The following is a 17,010-nucleotide window of genomic DNA, read 5'->3' on the forward strand; positions in this document are numbered from 1 at the left end:
CTGTTTAATTTTCTCATTAACTCCAACAGATCGAACATAATTCGAATACAAGTCTAACAGTTTATCAAAGTCTATAAGATTTCTTCTTTTTTTTTTAATGAATATTTCTTTGTTTGGTACTACTAGTATTGGATTTGATTAACTGAAATAGAATTTATTAACCAAACATTTACAAATAAAAATATTAAAAATATTGTGTAGTTAAACACTTACCTGGAATTAGTAATCTGATGCAATGGCAAACTCCTCAAACTCAGATCCACACTGTGTCTTCCAGGAGGAGTCAAGTCCAACGAAACCACCCTAACCAAATCATATGGAGGCGGTGGAGGTGTATAATTTAACCTCAAATCCATCCTGTCAATCTCCGGATATAAGTGGTGATACCTGGAATAGTTGTGGAATCCTCTAGTGGACATGTCCAAGCCTTGAAGCTCAGAATTCAAAGCTAACGGCTCGAATTGTCTTTCAGATCTGAAGTCCGAGTCTAATAAATCTCGGTTGTCTAAGCTCATATTTAGTAAATCGGAGTTTTTCGGTCTGCTGGTTAAATCGGTGTTCCAGGTCTCGTAACGTTGTCGGTTTAGGTCAGAATCCAGAGTATTTTCGTAGTGACGCACTCTATAAATTAAATTGACAAAAAATGGATGCAAAAAGCCTAGAAAAATAGAAAAAAAAACTGTAATATCACCTACACTTACCTTAAGTCAAGATCAATATCACATTTATTCCTCAAATCGGCAGCCAAGTCATGATTGAACTTGTCCTTTTCATCCTTCTCTGCCAGATGGCGCGCTATATCGGACATTTCCGTTTCTGTTGGTTGAGGTTCTACTGGATGCCCACTACCATTATTATCATCGAATTTCAATCGTTTAAAATAGTCGTAATATAATTTATAGGCCGATTTTTTATACATGGACATATCCATTTCCGAATCGTGTTTCTCCTGCTCTAAATTGTTAATTCCAGTGTTACTTTCGTCCGAAAGATGTTCCGGGTTCACATTGGTGAAATCGTAGGTTCTTGGGCTGGGGTTAGTCGCGTAATTATTAGTTTCTGTAATATGACAGTTTGTTATTTTACGAATATAATTTATTTTGTCTATATAACCTACGTTCGAAATGTAAGCTAAGTACCCTGAATTGCAGTTCTCATTAAAAAACTAAATAATTTTTGAAAGTGCTCTTGTAGTATATGTTCATAGGAAAGTTTAAGTGTTAAGTCTAGTCTTGAAATAAGTCAAAGAATCATGTTTATAAGTAAAATAACACATAATTAAAAACTATTAACTATTTGGAATATAAAAATGCAATAAATATATATAGCCACAACGGTGAACAATCAAAAAATTTTTTTTATAATTTTTTAATTAAGAATTATAAGAAGATGTGAAGAGAAGAGAGAGAAAGAGGGAGTAAAGAAAAAAAGAAATGTGCAAATTAATGCTTTCGAACCAACTTGGCTGTAAAGTTTCTTTTGAAAACTGCTATCAATAAAGAAACTTGCATTTATTAATTACACAGGGGATTTTATAGGTAAATGTTTCGGTTTTATGATGGTAGAAATAAAAGGTTCATAAAAGTTAATAATATTTCGTATATTAATGTTATGAACATTGATGCGATAATTAATTTTATAAAAAATACTGCCGAATTTAAAATTAAACCATCCATTCCGGAAATTCGTAAAATATTGTTTTTCAAGGTTGTGTTTATGTCGGCAAAGTTACAAAATTAAACAAACGAGTATATATGACAAAGCAATAGCCTTAGATTCTATAGATAATATTTATGTAACTAAAACAACGTTAATATCGAATATGCATTTTTCAAAAAATGGGTTTTTGAATTCTATTATATTTTTGCCTAGTTTAGTTCCAATAGTGCGCTTGTTCCGTCCGTAAACGAAAAAACAGAAAAAAAATAGAAGAAGCGGCACCGTCGCAAAACATCCATTTACCCAGCGGGGAACGCTGACCTGGTCGGCCGAACAGCGTTGCCAACTCGGTGTATTTTTCAAAAAAATGGACAATTTTAGTGTTTCGACGAGAATTTTAACATGTTGAAGTTGAAGAGTGTCTAAGATGGTAAATTTTTTATTTTATTTAGAGAATATCTAGTGAAATTAAGTATTTGCTTTTTTTACTTCTGAACACAGATGGAACGATCTATTATTAAAAAAAATTACGTCTGTATATTATGTAATGTAAACCCTTGTAAACAATTGTTTCTTTTAGGAAACATTTTTATTAATCTGTTTTATATCAATTTATACTTGCTTGTTTATTTAAAACAAAGTTTGTTCTAATTAAGCAATACAAAATACAATTACTGTTGCAGAATCCTAGCCGAAAAGCCCATAAGGTTTTACGACAAAGGGGTATTTTCCATTGAGTATGAAGCTGTAGATCCACTAAAAAACCATTTCCTGTGAAACCATAATGGCGCTCTGTAGATGTGTCGTCCTTATCATTCTTCTAAAATTTTTAATCGGCATAAGAAATACAACATCTGTAGAAATAAAATTTTAGAGTACATAAACAGAATCTCAGAGCTGATTATTTTGAACTAGGTGTATTTTGAATGAAGATGTTCTGGCAACATGATGACACAGAATTTTTACATCATTTAGAGGAAGTTATCATTACACTATGATGTGGTTATTATCTCGTTAATTACTTTACATTTACTCTGGTTTGTCTTACTCCTGTAGGTTCAAAATAATTTTAAATAAATTCACTGGATGATGTATTGCAAGGAAGTGCAGGAGATCAATGCGAGTTTCTGAGGTTTAAAAGCTGCTAGGTAGCTTCTTTTCCACTGACTTAATCGCTGAAATCTGGAAAATTTCGAGATTAACTTTAGAGAATTTTGAAATTTCATAGTGGCAACACTGCGAACGAGTAAAGCAGATCGCCACGAACTATGCAACCGTGCACATCATGAACTATGCATAAATTTATACTATAAGTTACTTTGTTCAAGACGGCATTTTTGAACGATTTATAATTTAACGAATTTTTATCAAGCCTGTGGATTTGTGCTTAGAAAAACTTAAAAACCCTAAACAACGCTTAAGTGATAATTAATTTTGTCTGTCGATATTGCAGGTAAACTAGGCAGAAATGAACCGTAAATTTGAGTATCGTCTACATAGAAGTAATATTTGCAATATTTTAATATTGTAATTAAAAATATTTTTGCTATATAGAAGTGAGCCAAGCCCATTGGTAAATACACTAAAATTTATTGGGTTCCTAAAAGCCAATATATTTTGCAATAACAATCATGATAGTTATTATGATCCATCATATCGAACGCTTTGGTATAATCCAATAGTATGAAGTTTTATTTCCAGAATCTTGAGAATTAACAATTTCGTATATAGTAATATCAGGCTCTAAATACCGACTGGAGGTAATATATTAAATCTACAAGTGATACATAGAAATTATTTGAGTTTCCCTAGTTTTTTCTAACATTTTTGAGAAACTTCGCAAAATTGATATTAGGTAATTTAATTTAAAAGGGATATTAACATTAGTTAAATACCAAACCTTATCTATTTTTCAGTTCATTGGAAAGTATGAGTTGTCTATAATTGCAATTTTCTTTGAATCCAATGTTTTTGTAGTAGTGAACAGTTTGGTTTTAGAAGTGCTAAATTAACAACAATGTCAAATAATCATTTTATAGAAATAGTAAATGATGGTCCTAAAAACAAAGGGAATTCACTGGAGCCACATTTTGCGATTTTGCGAATTGATAAATCTTTCAATTGTATTTCCTTTTAAAATCGTTGCAATGAAATTGAGATATTACAATTTTTCGAGCTGTAGCATATAATTAATAGAATCCTATCTCTCAGGCAGATCTCAATTTGAACGGCTCACAATGGGGTTCCTTAAGGATCAGTGCTTTTTTTGATATATATAAATGATCTCGAAGGCAGTGATCCTGGTGCTGATCTTATTCTCTTTGCCGACGACACAACCTTAATAAAAAAAGACATCTGCACTTCACACTCAATATTTTAACTGTGCCTTGTTTATACAGTTAATCCAGTTAAAACGTCATTAGTTTTAATACGTGATAGAGAATTGAAAAACAAATAGACTTATTATTATTCCTAGCTTTAACACCCTGTATCTTTGTTATTAAACATTTCTGAGAGAAATTTTATAATGAAACTCCATTTCTTTTTAAAATCTCTATCACGTATTAAAATTAATGACGTTTAAACTGGACCACGCTCTATATCTACTATTGTCTATCGCATGTTAGGGCCAATATTGTAATAACTATGACTTTATGAACTTTTGAAGATGTACATTCACATTTCACTAGAAACAACTTTAATATTCAGACCGAATTTTATCGAATTTATCTTTTTACGCCACTTTAATCTAGACAAATTAGAATATTGACGTTCAATAAATTTAAAGTAGCATTAAAAAATATCTTGTGGCTAAGAGTTTTTTTAGTATCAATGAATAATAACTTTACTGACCTTACAAACTATGCACATTAGATTTAAGCTTGTGTAAGTGTGCCTATGCTTTTGGCCAATATATAATTCATTGACTTGTGTAAGCTTTTGTGTTAGCACCAATAAAGTTCTTTGTCTTCATCTTTGTCTATACAACTATTTATGATATGGGTTATATAAGGTTTATATATTATGAAAGGACACCTGCACCAAAAGTTTTAGATTTTATATTATATATAATTTTATAAATAATTTTCATTCAGTAAATATTAATTTACATAATAAAAATCCAGCGAATCAGCTTTAGGATTTTTATTATTCTATCTTATTTAAGTAAAAAATTTGTTAAATCGTTTACTTGTCAATATTTTTTAGGAGATCTGGAATAATTTTTTTTTAATTATATTTTTTAAGCTCACCCGATTGTTCCTTTGACCTGCAACTCTTTTTTTCTACTTTTTTTTTCAGCTTTAATAGCACTTGTTAGATGTCTTAGATTCTTATAGTAATACAATTGCACATTATCCTAAGTGCACTTAGAACAATTGATTGTTTAAATACGAAGATTTTTCATAAAACTGATGATATCTATTATACAGGGATTATACGAGTTTTGTTTACCATCGTTTAATCTTAATGAAGCATGTATTTAAAAAAATACCTAATATTCTTAATGTTAAAAATTCTACTTTTGAATCTATGTTCTTAATAAAATAAATCGAATTGCAAGATGCACTTTCAACATCGGCTTGACACTGAACATAATTAATATGGTCCGGGGACCAAAACAAATATGAAGTATTATGTGTTTTGGCATAAAGGAAATACATAAAGTCATAAACAAGTGTGTGATCTGAAATATTAACATCTCGATTGCCAATACCCTGCACAATGTTAGGACTGCAACAAATCATACCAATTATTGTAGAAGTTAAAAAATTATATACGTATTTTCGATGGTTCTGAAACTATTTGACATATAACGATAACTAAAAGTATCTAAAATATTATTTAACTGAATAATACGAGAAGCATCATTATCAAAAAAAAAAAAAATCATCAAAACAAGCTCGGTCCTACGCAGAAAAATCAATTAAACCATGCTCAAAATAATTTACACGAAATAATTCCACGAACCAATGTACGTACCAATTTCGCAAAAATTCCTTAACTTGGAAACTTACCCTCATGCCTACCGAATCGGTATCCCCTATCCTTCTCCAAACTGGATCTACTGTTCTCTTGCTCGAAATGCCCATCTGGCAAAGTGGCATACCCAATATTGCCATGCTGCGCATGTTCCAACTCATCAGTAACAGATATATGATCATTAACTGACGGAGATATCAAATTGATATCTTCGCTTTCTTGCAAATTATAGGCTACCTCGTTGTGGGAAAAATTGTAAATATTGTTTACTAGAGAGTCGTTGTTGCAACTCTGCGATACTTCCACGTCGATATCGATGCTTGGCTCGTTGCAAACAGAGTCCAAAGCAGCCTCGACCAATAAGCTGGCGTTCGAGGTTTCTCTTCGCGTAAATTCGCATATGGACGTGTATTTTCGGAATCCGGGGTCGTCCATGGGACGTGGGAGTTGTTGGTCAGGTTTGGGTGGTTCCATATCGAAGGTGCTCAAATCTTTAACTGAGTTGTTGGTGGATATATCGTCCGCTATCCACTTTTTCGAACCTACATATTCGAAATAATTTTTTTTTAAATATTCTATATAAAGCAAGTAAATGAATTAATAAAATATTAGAACTATTTTATGAATGTTATTATCGAGATAAGGGAATAAAGGAGTCACCCCGTATGTGAATTATAAAGTTTTTGTAAACTATAAAGTGACTATAAGTTTACTCAATTTTGACTCAAAGCAATTAGTGGTTATAAACTATATAATTCAATTCAAATATTATTTATTGTCTAATAGGAATCTAATCCTAATCACTAAGACAATATATGTAAATATAAATAATGCATATATTATGAAAAATAATAATAATCATATACAAAAACATAAGTAATAGGCAATCATAAAATATGTACAAGAGGTACATTAACTAAATAGGTTTACAATATTACTTGGTAATAATTTGTTAAAATGACGAGAAGACACGTTAAAGAGATCGACATCCCGATTCAAATGGGCCAAGTTAAATCAAGAGCTTGCTCTGTATAAAGGCTCTTTCTTTGCTAAATTTGTGCTATGTGTTTGTAATATTTCGTCTTCTAGTATTAATGTAAGACACAAGAAAGTGTAGAGCTGCTTGCAATTCCAGGCAGTTAATATGACCATTACATATTTTGAAAAAAAAAGCAAACCTGTAAAAATGGTTTACTGATAAAGGGAAAGCATATTGAATCTACTGAGTAACAAGTGCTGTTCGTATCCTTATTTGGGGTAAACTCCATCAGTTTTAAAAGCGATATTAATTTCAGAAATTGACGGTGAATAGATTCAAGTCTAACAGTAGAGTTTGTGTACCAGGGGCCCAATTCTTGACGGCGATAGAATAGAACGATTAATAAAGCATCCCTGGGGATCGATCCCTAACTCATCTCTACTCCCTCGCGTCACATCTTAAAATTTGTATTCTCGACAGAAAAGGAGAGAGCAAATTTCAAGGGAAAGCATAGCCGTGTTGCCAAATATTCCAACCAATTATAGAAGGGTATTTTTGACATTTCAGGTTGTGGGGGAGCTTGTTTTTAGTAGTGGGGATAGTTTTATGGGCTGCCGGTTTTTTTTGCTGTTTAGTGTTTTCGTTTAAGGCTGTTTCATCTTTTAAGAGTGTAATGGTCTGATTGATGATAATGATAAAAAGGGGTCCCTTTGTGAAAGATTATTTCTCGGAATTCTCCAATATTCATTAGCATCTTCTTGGTTTTGCTCAACAATATCCCACACCAAGATTGCATTTAAGTTCATCTTGGTAGCAAATTAGAAAAGCAGAAATACGATTAAAAAGAACTACTTTAAATAACCGCAATCAAAGACAAATTAAACAATAAATATTTATAAACACTACCACCCCATAAAATAATAAAAACAAAACAAATTTACCAAAATGACACATGACATACAAAGTGAAATTAGTGCGCTTGCGTTACCTACATGCGTTCCCTGCAAAAAAACCAGTAGAAGAAATTTTGATCTCCAGGGACCAACCTTTCTATCGATTTTCAGTAGAGCGAAGTTCAAAAATACGGATTTTGTGTTTTTAATAGAGCCACGACCCCTTTCTATCAGCCATTCTACTCCCCGGTTTTCAAGAATTGGGGCCCAGGGTGGACCCGCGTAAAGTAATCGCGATTTTATTATGGAATTAAATAAAATCATTCTACTTGATATATTAGGGAAGTCTGATGTAACTCTTTAAAATTTAAAATTTAACTTTATGAAGTCATATATGTATATGATTGCAAAAATTAAGTTTCTTGCCAATAGTGACACCCAAATGACTAACATATTCACAGTTAGAAAAAGCTGTACCATTTAATGCATAGTCGAAGCAAATTTCATTTTTTAAACCAATGGACATATTTTACACTTTTCAATATTAAGAGGAAGCCACCAGTTGTAGATTAAAATAATATCGTTTTGGAGCAGCAAACAGTCTTCCCAATTATTGGCAATGAGCTTTAAGTCGCCAGCAAACAGAAGACTATTCCTTAAAATATTAACAGATATGTCATTGATACAAATGGAAAATAAAAGAGTAGCAAAATTGCTACCCTGAGGAGCACCGCTAGCTACATACATACATAGATTTATAAACATACAAGCTAAACCCATTATACTCATGTGCAGCATCTCCAATAATCAAGAACTTCACTGCCATATGGTATATGCCACACTTAATGAATACGGATACTAAAGGTGATGGAGAATTTTTGAAGAAAATTTGCTTCAGTTCACTCTCTCCTATGCAAGGTAGGGTGTCTGGAAATGTTGCCTCAAAGAATCAGATGCGTTTTTCTGGATTATCGAGATCTTTAACATGCTGGAATGGCATAAAGAGGGTTACTGTCCAAGATTTGTCTTGGTTAGGGAGGGCTATCGTCACAAATTCACCTGAAAATTTGTCGTGCATGTAACTAAAACGTAACAATGCAAACTATAGATTAAAAACTCAACTTCCAGATGATTCAGTTGATATTAAGGATGTTTTCATAGTGTTTAAAAAGGGAACAAAAATTAAGGCTTATACTTATATTTTTTATATGTAGTTGACTAAACGTAATGTAATTGATAATCATCGTAGGCACTCTATTAGTTAGCAATGTTTATATGTGCTTTATAAGTGGATTAATCATTACTCTAGTTCTGGTACGAATATCTTTATATCTGTTAAAAAGTAAAGTGGAAGACAAATTTAGCTATTCCACGACACTTTAATGTAAAAAGATCGTAGGTTTTTAAACTGCTTATATGCCAGATAGGAAGTAAAAAATTGTACAAGATTACAATGAACATTAAGCCTGATAGAAAGTTTCTGAGCAAGAAGTCCATGGTCCATCTTATCAAAGCCTTTGGCGAAGTCCGTTTAAATTACGTCTAGTTGACATGTATTATTTATAGTCTCATATGCAGTCTGAAGAAATGCTGTTAAGTAAGTTACTGTTGATCTGGACTAAAAGAAACCATACTGGATTTTTTCCACCACATTTTTTTCTCCCAATTTAAAAGTGGGACAAATCTTGGCAAATTTCTAGTCTTTAGAAAAGGTATTTGTACAAAGAGATAAGTTAAAGTTTAATCGTGAGTGCCTTTTTAAGATGAAAAATTTACTTTGTTAAAAGCCTGTTGAGGTGTTAATTAAAAAAAAACTAACAACGGTCTTAAGAAAAGCAAAAAACAAATGACTAACTAGATTCTTGTAAACCTCTCTTTATATCTCAAAAAATCCTAACTCTTTTTTCTCTTTTTATCTTAGAAACAGCTACTCTTATTCATAAATGTCCTAAACCTCCTTCTAACACTGGTCATATGACTCGCCAGGTTAACGATTTTCCCTTACCAATCCCTACATCCTCCCTCACCAAGAACTCACTTATATACCTTAGCAAAAAAATTTACAACCATGTTCCTCTATGTATCAGACAAATTTTAGAAGTTAAGAAATTTAAAAAGGAATTAAAATCACTTTTATTATCCAGGGCATATTATAACCTTGACGATTTTTTAATGATACCTTTTAACCTGTGCTCAGAGATTATTTTAGTGTTTTAGTTTTGTTCCCTATTAAATAATTTAATTTACTTCCTCTAAATTCTGTTTTATTGAGAGCTTTACTTATTTTTTAATGAAATTTATCAAAAAGATGCTTTTTTTTTCTCAATCTGTTTTGTTATGATTAATTTTGGTAATGTGTGTAAATTTTATGGTAAAGTGTTTTAGATGTTATGTTTGTTTGAAATTTGAAATTTAAAGTGAATTTGGAATTTTTTAGTTTTTAGGATACTTGTACACAAGATTTTATTGTCTTACGTAATATAGCACATTTTCTTTCTTTCTTTCTATGCTATCACTCACCTTTAGACACCATTTTAACAGCTACTGGTGGTTCCGGCTCCATCTCATGATTCATCGGATTTAATGGGGAACTTTGGTGCGGTGAATTTTTAGGCATTTCCAAATCTGACGTATCAAAAATATCACTATTCTCCTCCAAACTATTACCACTACTGTTCTTAATCATATTTTCATCGTCGTTTTGTGCTATAGCTTGTTCTTCTTCTTCATCACTAGTATGACCATTATTATCGTTATTATTATTTTCAATACCAGTTTTATTTCCATTATCGTCCTTTTCTACACCACTATAGGCCTGAATCGTGTAAGAAACTGCCCGCTCGATTTTCGGCATCGTTTTATCGTCGAATTTGTGAACTTTTCGATAATGATGCTGGAGACACTGCTTGGTTGTGAAGGCTGCCTTACAACTATCCACTTCACACCTTAGAACATGATTTGATTATTAATAGAAATCAAATTACGATATTATAATAATGAAAATATACTATTTAATAATATTTTTTTCTTTTTGTGATATTGTAGTCACAGCTCTTTTATAGACAGAAAGTAACAGTCAAGAGATCAAGGTCCTTTAAAAAACAGTATTTTTTGACATTGAAAGAGAAATGTTATGGAAAGGAGGTCTTGTTACACCCACTTTCTTTAAAGGTCTTAAAATATATTTTATATGGTTTTTTAGTTTTAATTTGATAGCTAAGCATAAAATAAATAAAAATATAAACAAACAAAATACCGTCAACGTGGGTGACTTGAAATCAGAGGGTAAAGTGAAAAAATGTACGCGCTCGGACGGATATTTAAGTTATCACCTAAATGCACGGGAGCAGGCTGCATAGGCACTGCCGCGCATTTGACCTTGGTACATGATTACTTTTAGGCTAAAACTTATCGCGCCATTCTAAATTAGTGTGCCGTAGCCGTAGGTCAAAGTATTTTGTGAACCTCTAGAACTTTTACTTCTGAGCCATAGTTGGAAATCAGTCAAAGGTATGAATTTCTAATATTAGATGGAAAAAATAGTTTTGCTTCAAAAAATTGTTTCACATTTTTTTTAAATTTCTGTAAGTCTTGGTTATATTTTTAGGGTGACTTGAAAAATCATGCCACAGAAATATAAGAAGAAAATTGGCGGACGGCGATATGTGAATTATACAAATGACAACCTAGAAAGTGCCCTAGCCGCAATTAGAGATGGGATGTCCTATTCCGAGGCTTCTCAATCATATAACATTCCTTTGGTGACCCTATGGAGGAAGATTAAGAATAAACACCCGAAAAAGTTTGGGAGACAACATGTTTTAAGTAAAAGAGAAGAAAATGCCATTGTAGCAGCTGTTGTTACGGCGGAAGAATGGGGCTATCCATATGAGGAGGAGGATATAAAATTATTAGTTAAAAACTACTTGGATCGAGCCGGCAAACAGGTGACCAAGTTATCTAATACCATGCCTGGAAAAGATTGGTGCACGGACTTTCTTACAAGGCATAAAGATGTATTAAAGGTTCGTTTGGCTGAAAATATAAAAAGGTCTAGGGCAGGTGTCAAGAAAAGTTTTACATGAATATTTTGATAAATTGGAAGTTTCTCTCAAAGACGTACCACCAGAGAATTTAATAAACTATTACGAAACAAATTTTGTTGATGATCCCGGAAGGCCTAAAGTTGTTATAAGAAGAACTATGAAGCACGCAGAGAAAGTTTGTGATTCCACCAAGTCTGCCCACTCAGTCATGTTCTATGTAACAGCGGCTGGACTTTTGTTATCTCAATACGTTGTCTACAAATCTGAAAATTTGTGGTCCACTTGGACTCAAAGTGGCCCTGAAGGTTGTATTTATGACCGCAGCAAGTCTGGGTGGTTCGTTGTTTGAGGATTGGTTCTTCAAGATCTTTGTTCCTTATTATAGATGTCTAGATGGCCCAAAAGCTATCATTGGGGACAATCTAGGAAGTCATTTGTCAGAGGCTGTAATAAAAAAAATGCAGGAAGAAAATATTAGATTCATTTTCTTACATCTTACAAGGCACAACCCCTTGATGTGTCCTGCTTCAGACCAATCAAGATTGCCTTGGGACAGCAGCTAAAAAAATGGAAAATGTCAAATCCAGGTGTGCTACAAAAAGATCATTTTCCTCGAGTTCTGAACAGGATAATCAAATCAATTGCTCTTACAGTTGGTAAAAATATCAAATCTGGATTTGAGACTACAGGTGAAAAGGTCCTTGTTAAAGTCCCAGACGACAATGAGACTGACGCCAATAATAGTGTTATATCATTAGTTGCAGAGTCAGTTACATCTCTTTTTAAGGAATCCAGATTTAAAGAACCGCGAGCCAAACAAATCAACCGTAAGAAATTGGTAGTGGCGCCCGGAGAAAGCGTTACAGATCAAAAGATTTCAAGCTCTACGGAATCGGAAAATGAAACTATAATCGAGCCAGAAGAAGATATATTGTCAAATAAAGGATCAGAGCAACTTGAAGATATTGAGCTGCCCTGATTCGTAAACCCAGTGCAAGAAAAAAAATATATTAACTCGGAAAACTTACAAAAAGTCGTGAAAGCGCAAATCGCTCTAGACAACTTGGTAGAAGGGGACTTCATCTTGGTAGAGTTTACTACACTAAAGAAAAAGCAACAAAGATATCTGGCAAAAGTAATGGAAGTAGAACAAAGATTTATACATTGCTCATTTCTTAGGCCTTCTGAAAAAATCAAAGATGCCTTTGTTTTTCCTCTTAAGCCAGATATTAGTGACATTACTATGGAGCAGGTGATCAGGAAGTTTGAGCGTCCTGAAGAGTTAAGGAGAGGAGCACTACAATTTATTTTTTAAAAACAATGTTAAATTAGAATAGTGTTTAAGCTATATTTAGTTTATATTTTTTATACAAAATAATGTTTTATAATTGGTACAACCAAAGAAATTAGTTTTAATTAACTAATTTTGTTTCGATACACCCTTTAGAGCGGATGACTTTCATTTTAAACGACTTTAAATCCCATTTTTCAAGACACCCGTATTGCGGGTGACTTAAAATTTCCTGTTTATTATTTTTTTTTTGAAAACTCAAAGGAGTTTGAAAGTTTTTTTCCCCATGTATTTTTCCCAATGTATATATTCCCCAAACTTATGTGCAAGTTTTCCATATTTTTTTGCAAACCAATTTTTCACCCGCATTGACGGTACTAACTTTATAACCAAAACAATATAAAAATGTATATCAGTTTAAGAACAAGCATCATTCTGCAGCAAAAATTCTTTCGAAAAGTCGATTTTTATTAAAATGCAATGTGTAATTGTCATGAAGTGAAAATGATTACTAATAACAGTTAAAATATTTTTTTCGGTAAAAAATAGATTCAAAGGAACTTGTAGCTAAGTTTATAATTACTGGTACAGTATATAACAAAAAAACTCCCGGTTTATTCGTTAATTTCAGAAAAAAAACAAGTTCCAATAATAGGTAAATTGATAGTAAATCCCAACAGACTATTCAGATTCTGTCAGGTATCCGTAAACTTTCTGCTTCCACTGGGTAGACTGTGTAGAGTAAAGAGTGTAATAAGGAGGAAATTATATCTACAGACATAAAATCCGAAATTAGTGAAATGAACACAAACCGGAACAAAAAGTACAATTTCTTCAATACAGTGGTGGCCAACTAATTAGAAACGATTTAAAAAAATACTTTATTCAATGTTTCAGTTCTTTAAAATAAATTAAAACCAACTTGTTGTAAAATTTTGATTGTTCATCACAACAGGAATATATAATTTATTTATAGACATTCCACTAAGAAATTTGTAAGGAATGCAGAATATAAACAAAATTTATAGATAACACGGTTGGTCATCTACTTAGAAACGACGAAAATAAACGCGCGTATAGTTCATTTCAAACCTTTGTACTGGTAACAATTTGTGTTTTTTGTATCTGCAAGCCTTGTCTTTGTGTCTTTCACAGTTTAAAATGGGTAGAAAAAAATTGTGATCCATCAATGCGTAAAATAATTTTTACGCTAAGGGAAAGAGGTTGGACTTATAGTAAAATAGCTGACCACCTAAAATGTTCAAAAAAGTGGTTTTCTATGCACTCAAACACATAAAAGAACATAAAACGTACGAAAATATTCCACGCAAGAGAAGATCTAAAAAAACCAGCCAACGAACTGATGAAACTATTGTTCGAATGGCTAAAATGAATCCATTTTCAACCTCCAACCAGATTAAAGAAGAACTTTTTCTAGCTATCGCGATATCATCACGAACTATAAGACGACGACTTAATAAAGCCAACCTATTTGGACGAGTATCCCGCAAGAAACCACTGCTAAAGAAGAAAAATCGCCAGGCTAGATTAAAATTCGCTAAGGACCATATTAATTGGACCATAAAAGAGTGGAAAAAAGTATTATGGTCTGATGAGACAAAAATAAATCGCATTGGTAGTGATGGTAGAATATTTGTGAGAAGACCAAGGGGTGCGTAATACAACCAGCACAGACAAACATGCAGGTGGAAATATAAAATTATGGGGATGTTTTTCGTGGCGTGGTGTTGGTCCATTAGTGAAAATTGACGGTATTCTTGACCAAGAAAAATATAAAGATATTATGGAGAACCACATGTTGCCGTTTGCTGATGAAACTTTGCCGGTATCTTGGGTTTTGCAACAAGACAATGATCCCAAGCACACGGCTAAGTCTGTAAAAAAATGGTTTGACGATAACCATGTTGATCTACTTTATTGGCCCTCATGTAGCCCGGATCTTAATCCCATTGAGAATCTTTGGAGAGACCTGGAAAAACTTTTAGAACATAAAAATATTAAAAACCTTAAAGATCTGGTGGAAAAAGCAGAGCAGGCGTGAAAATCGATACCACTAGCGAGATGTCAACATCTGGTGGAGTCAATGCCCAGGAGATGTAGAGCTGTCATTGAAAATAAGGGATTTGCTACAAAATATTGATTTATTTAGGGTTTAGAGTCTTACTTTGTTTTTTTAAATTGATAATTCTTTGGTTTCTAATTAGTTGTCCAATTCAATATTTGTATAAAAAATTAACTTTTTTTTTAAAGTATATATGTGAAGACAAATCCACTAAATTTATGGTAATATTAAAGGTAAATGTTAGTTACGACAATGTGCGAGAAATTTAAGAATAAACAATTTTATTTACAAAAGATTTATGATTTTTATTAATTTATTCACACTGTTTCTAATTAGTTGGCCACCACTGTATCCTCGTTATTTTTGAACTAATACCTAGAATCGAGCTTATACGTTTTCAAATTATATATGATTGCCTTAATCTGCCACAAAAAAACATCTTTGATCTTTTGATGTTGTTGAATAAATATGTAGTAGAAGGTTGAATTAAGTAGCATCAAAGTGTGACTATTTGCATTGTATACCTATGCCTAAATAAAGAACATTATAATTTGTGATACTACTTGGATTTATCAAGGTAAAAAAATTAAAACCTGCAAGAAACAGCGTTTAATAGTTGTTTAAAAAAATTTTTATAAAAAACACCCTGTATAATAAGTAAAAACATGTTCCTGTTTTTACTTATTATACAGGGTGTTTTTTATATATTGCGACAAAATTCAGGAACGTGTTCTTTGGACAAAAATTCGCAAAAAAGTTCCTATAAACATAGGTCCTAAAGCTTTTAGATTTTGAGCTACAGGGTGGTAAAGTTTTAACGAAAAAAATGATTTTTTTTCGATAACTTAAATACCCCTGTAGATATTTGTCTAAAGATTGGTATGCAGGGTCTGTGTATCCAGAGCCATTTACCAACATACTTTTAACATTTTTATGTTCTTCAGCGGCGTGTGTGCGGTCTTTCCGCTGAATACTTTTATAAAGAAAAATGGTGCGGTGCTCCACTGGTTTTTCTTGTATTAAAAAATATTTTTAAATTCCCCGTTCTATTTGCAACATTTTTGATCCCTTGGACTTTGTCCGTTAGATGCACGGTTTTCGCACAAAAAATTAAAAAACATTTTTCTACTTTGACTGATCGCTAAAATTTATTTTTCTATGATCGTTATAAAAAGTTTTTTTTTTAATTTTATTTAAAATTTCATTGTAGTTCATAATATGTCGCTTTATTTAACATGTTAAAAAAAGTGACATATGAGTAACGTGTTAATATTTCACGCTTCCTAAATCGCGAAGTAGCCTGTGAACATAATTTTTTTTAACGTAACTACGGACAACGATAATCACATTCTTGTTTAAGAGTTTAATCTTTTTACCACATTCTTCCTCTGTCCACGATAAAGTTGACATTTGTAAGATTTTGTGATATTTTAAATCATAGTCACTGTCCGCCAGTTGACAAGATTAATTTGTTAAAAAAATGGCTAACAATTACACAAATAATGAAATGTGCGATATGCACTTCATTTATGGACTGGCTAACGGAAACGCACGAGAAGCCTTGCGTATTTATGCTGAACGTTACCGGAATCGTGTTATTCCTCATCACTCCATGTTTACGCATTTACACCAACGTCTAAGTGAAACCGGCAGCTAAAAAACTCACCGCTGAAAACGGACATCCCCGAACAGTTACTTCTCAAATTGAAGAACAGGTGCTCAATGAATTCGAGGAAGATCCGACCACAAGCACTAGGAAAATTGCTCAGACGGTACACATTAGTAACTTTACAGTTTGGAATATTCCTAAAAGAAACCTTTTATACCCGTATCATATTCAGCGGGTGCAGGCACTTTTGCCAGGCGATTTTCCGAAAAGAACGGCTTTGTATCGTTGGATGCAAGAACGCATAAGGCAAGATGCACCGTTTATAAGAAAAATACTCTTCACCGATGAGGCTAATTTCTCCAGGGACGCAATTATGAACTTCCACAATAACCACATATGGCATTATGAGAACCCACATGCTGTGGCAGAAAACCGTCATCAGCACCAGTTTTCACTTAATGTATGGGTC

The 17,010-nt window shown here is 32.6% G+C and overlaps 1 protein-coding gene across 4 annotated transcripts in view; it reads right to left on the reverse strand.

The window, feature by feature from the left end:
- LOC126738382 (uncharacterized) overlaps nt 1-17,010 on the reverse strand; it is a 43,342-nt gene that overhangs the window by 17,569 nt on the left and 8,763 nt on the right. For all 4 annotated transcript variants that reach the window (XM_050443686.1, XM_050443685.1, XM_050443684.1 and 1 more), the window contains 4 exons: nt 10,033-10,457; nt 5,676-6,182; nt 702-1,059; nt 214-621 (listed from right to left, as the gene is read on the reverse strand). In XM_050443686.1, coding sequence (XP_050299643.1) covers nt 214-621; nt 702-1,059; nt 5,676-6,182; nt 10,033-10,457 — 1,698 coding nt within the window. The remainder of the gene's footprint in view (nt 1-213; nt 622-701; nt 1,060-5,675; nt 6,183-10,032; nt 10,458-17,010) is intronic.

Source organism: Anthonomus grandis, chromosome 7, assembly GCF_022605725.1.
Source record: "Anthonomus grandis grandis chromosome 7, icAntGran1.3, whole genome shotgun sequence".
Classification (NCBI taxonomy): Eukaryota; Metazoa; Arthropoda; class Insecta; order Coleoptera; family Curculionidae; genus Anthonomus; species Anthonomus grandis.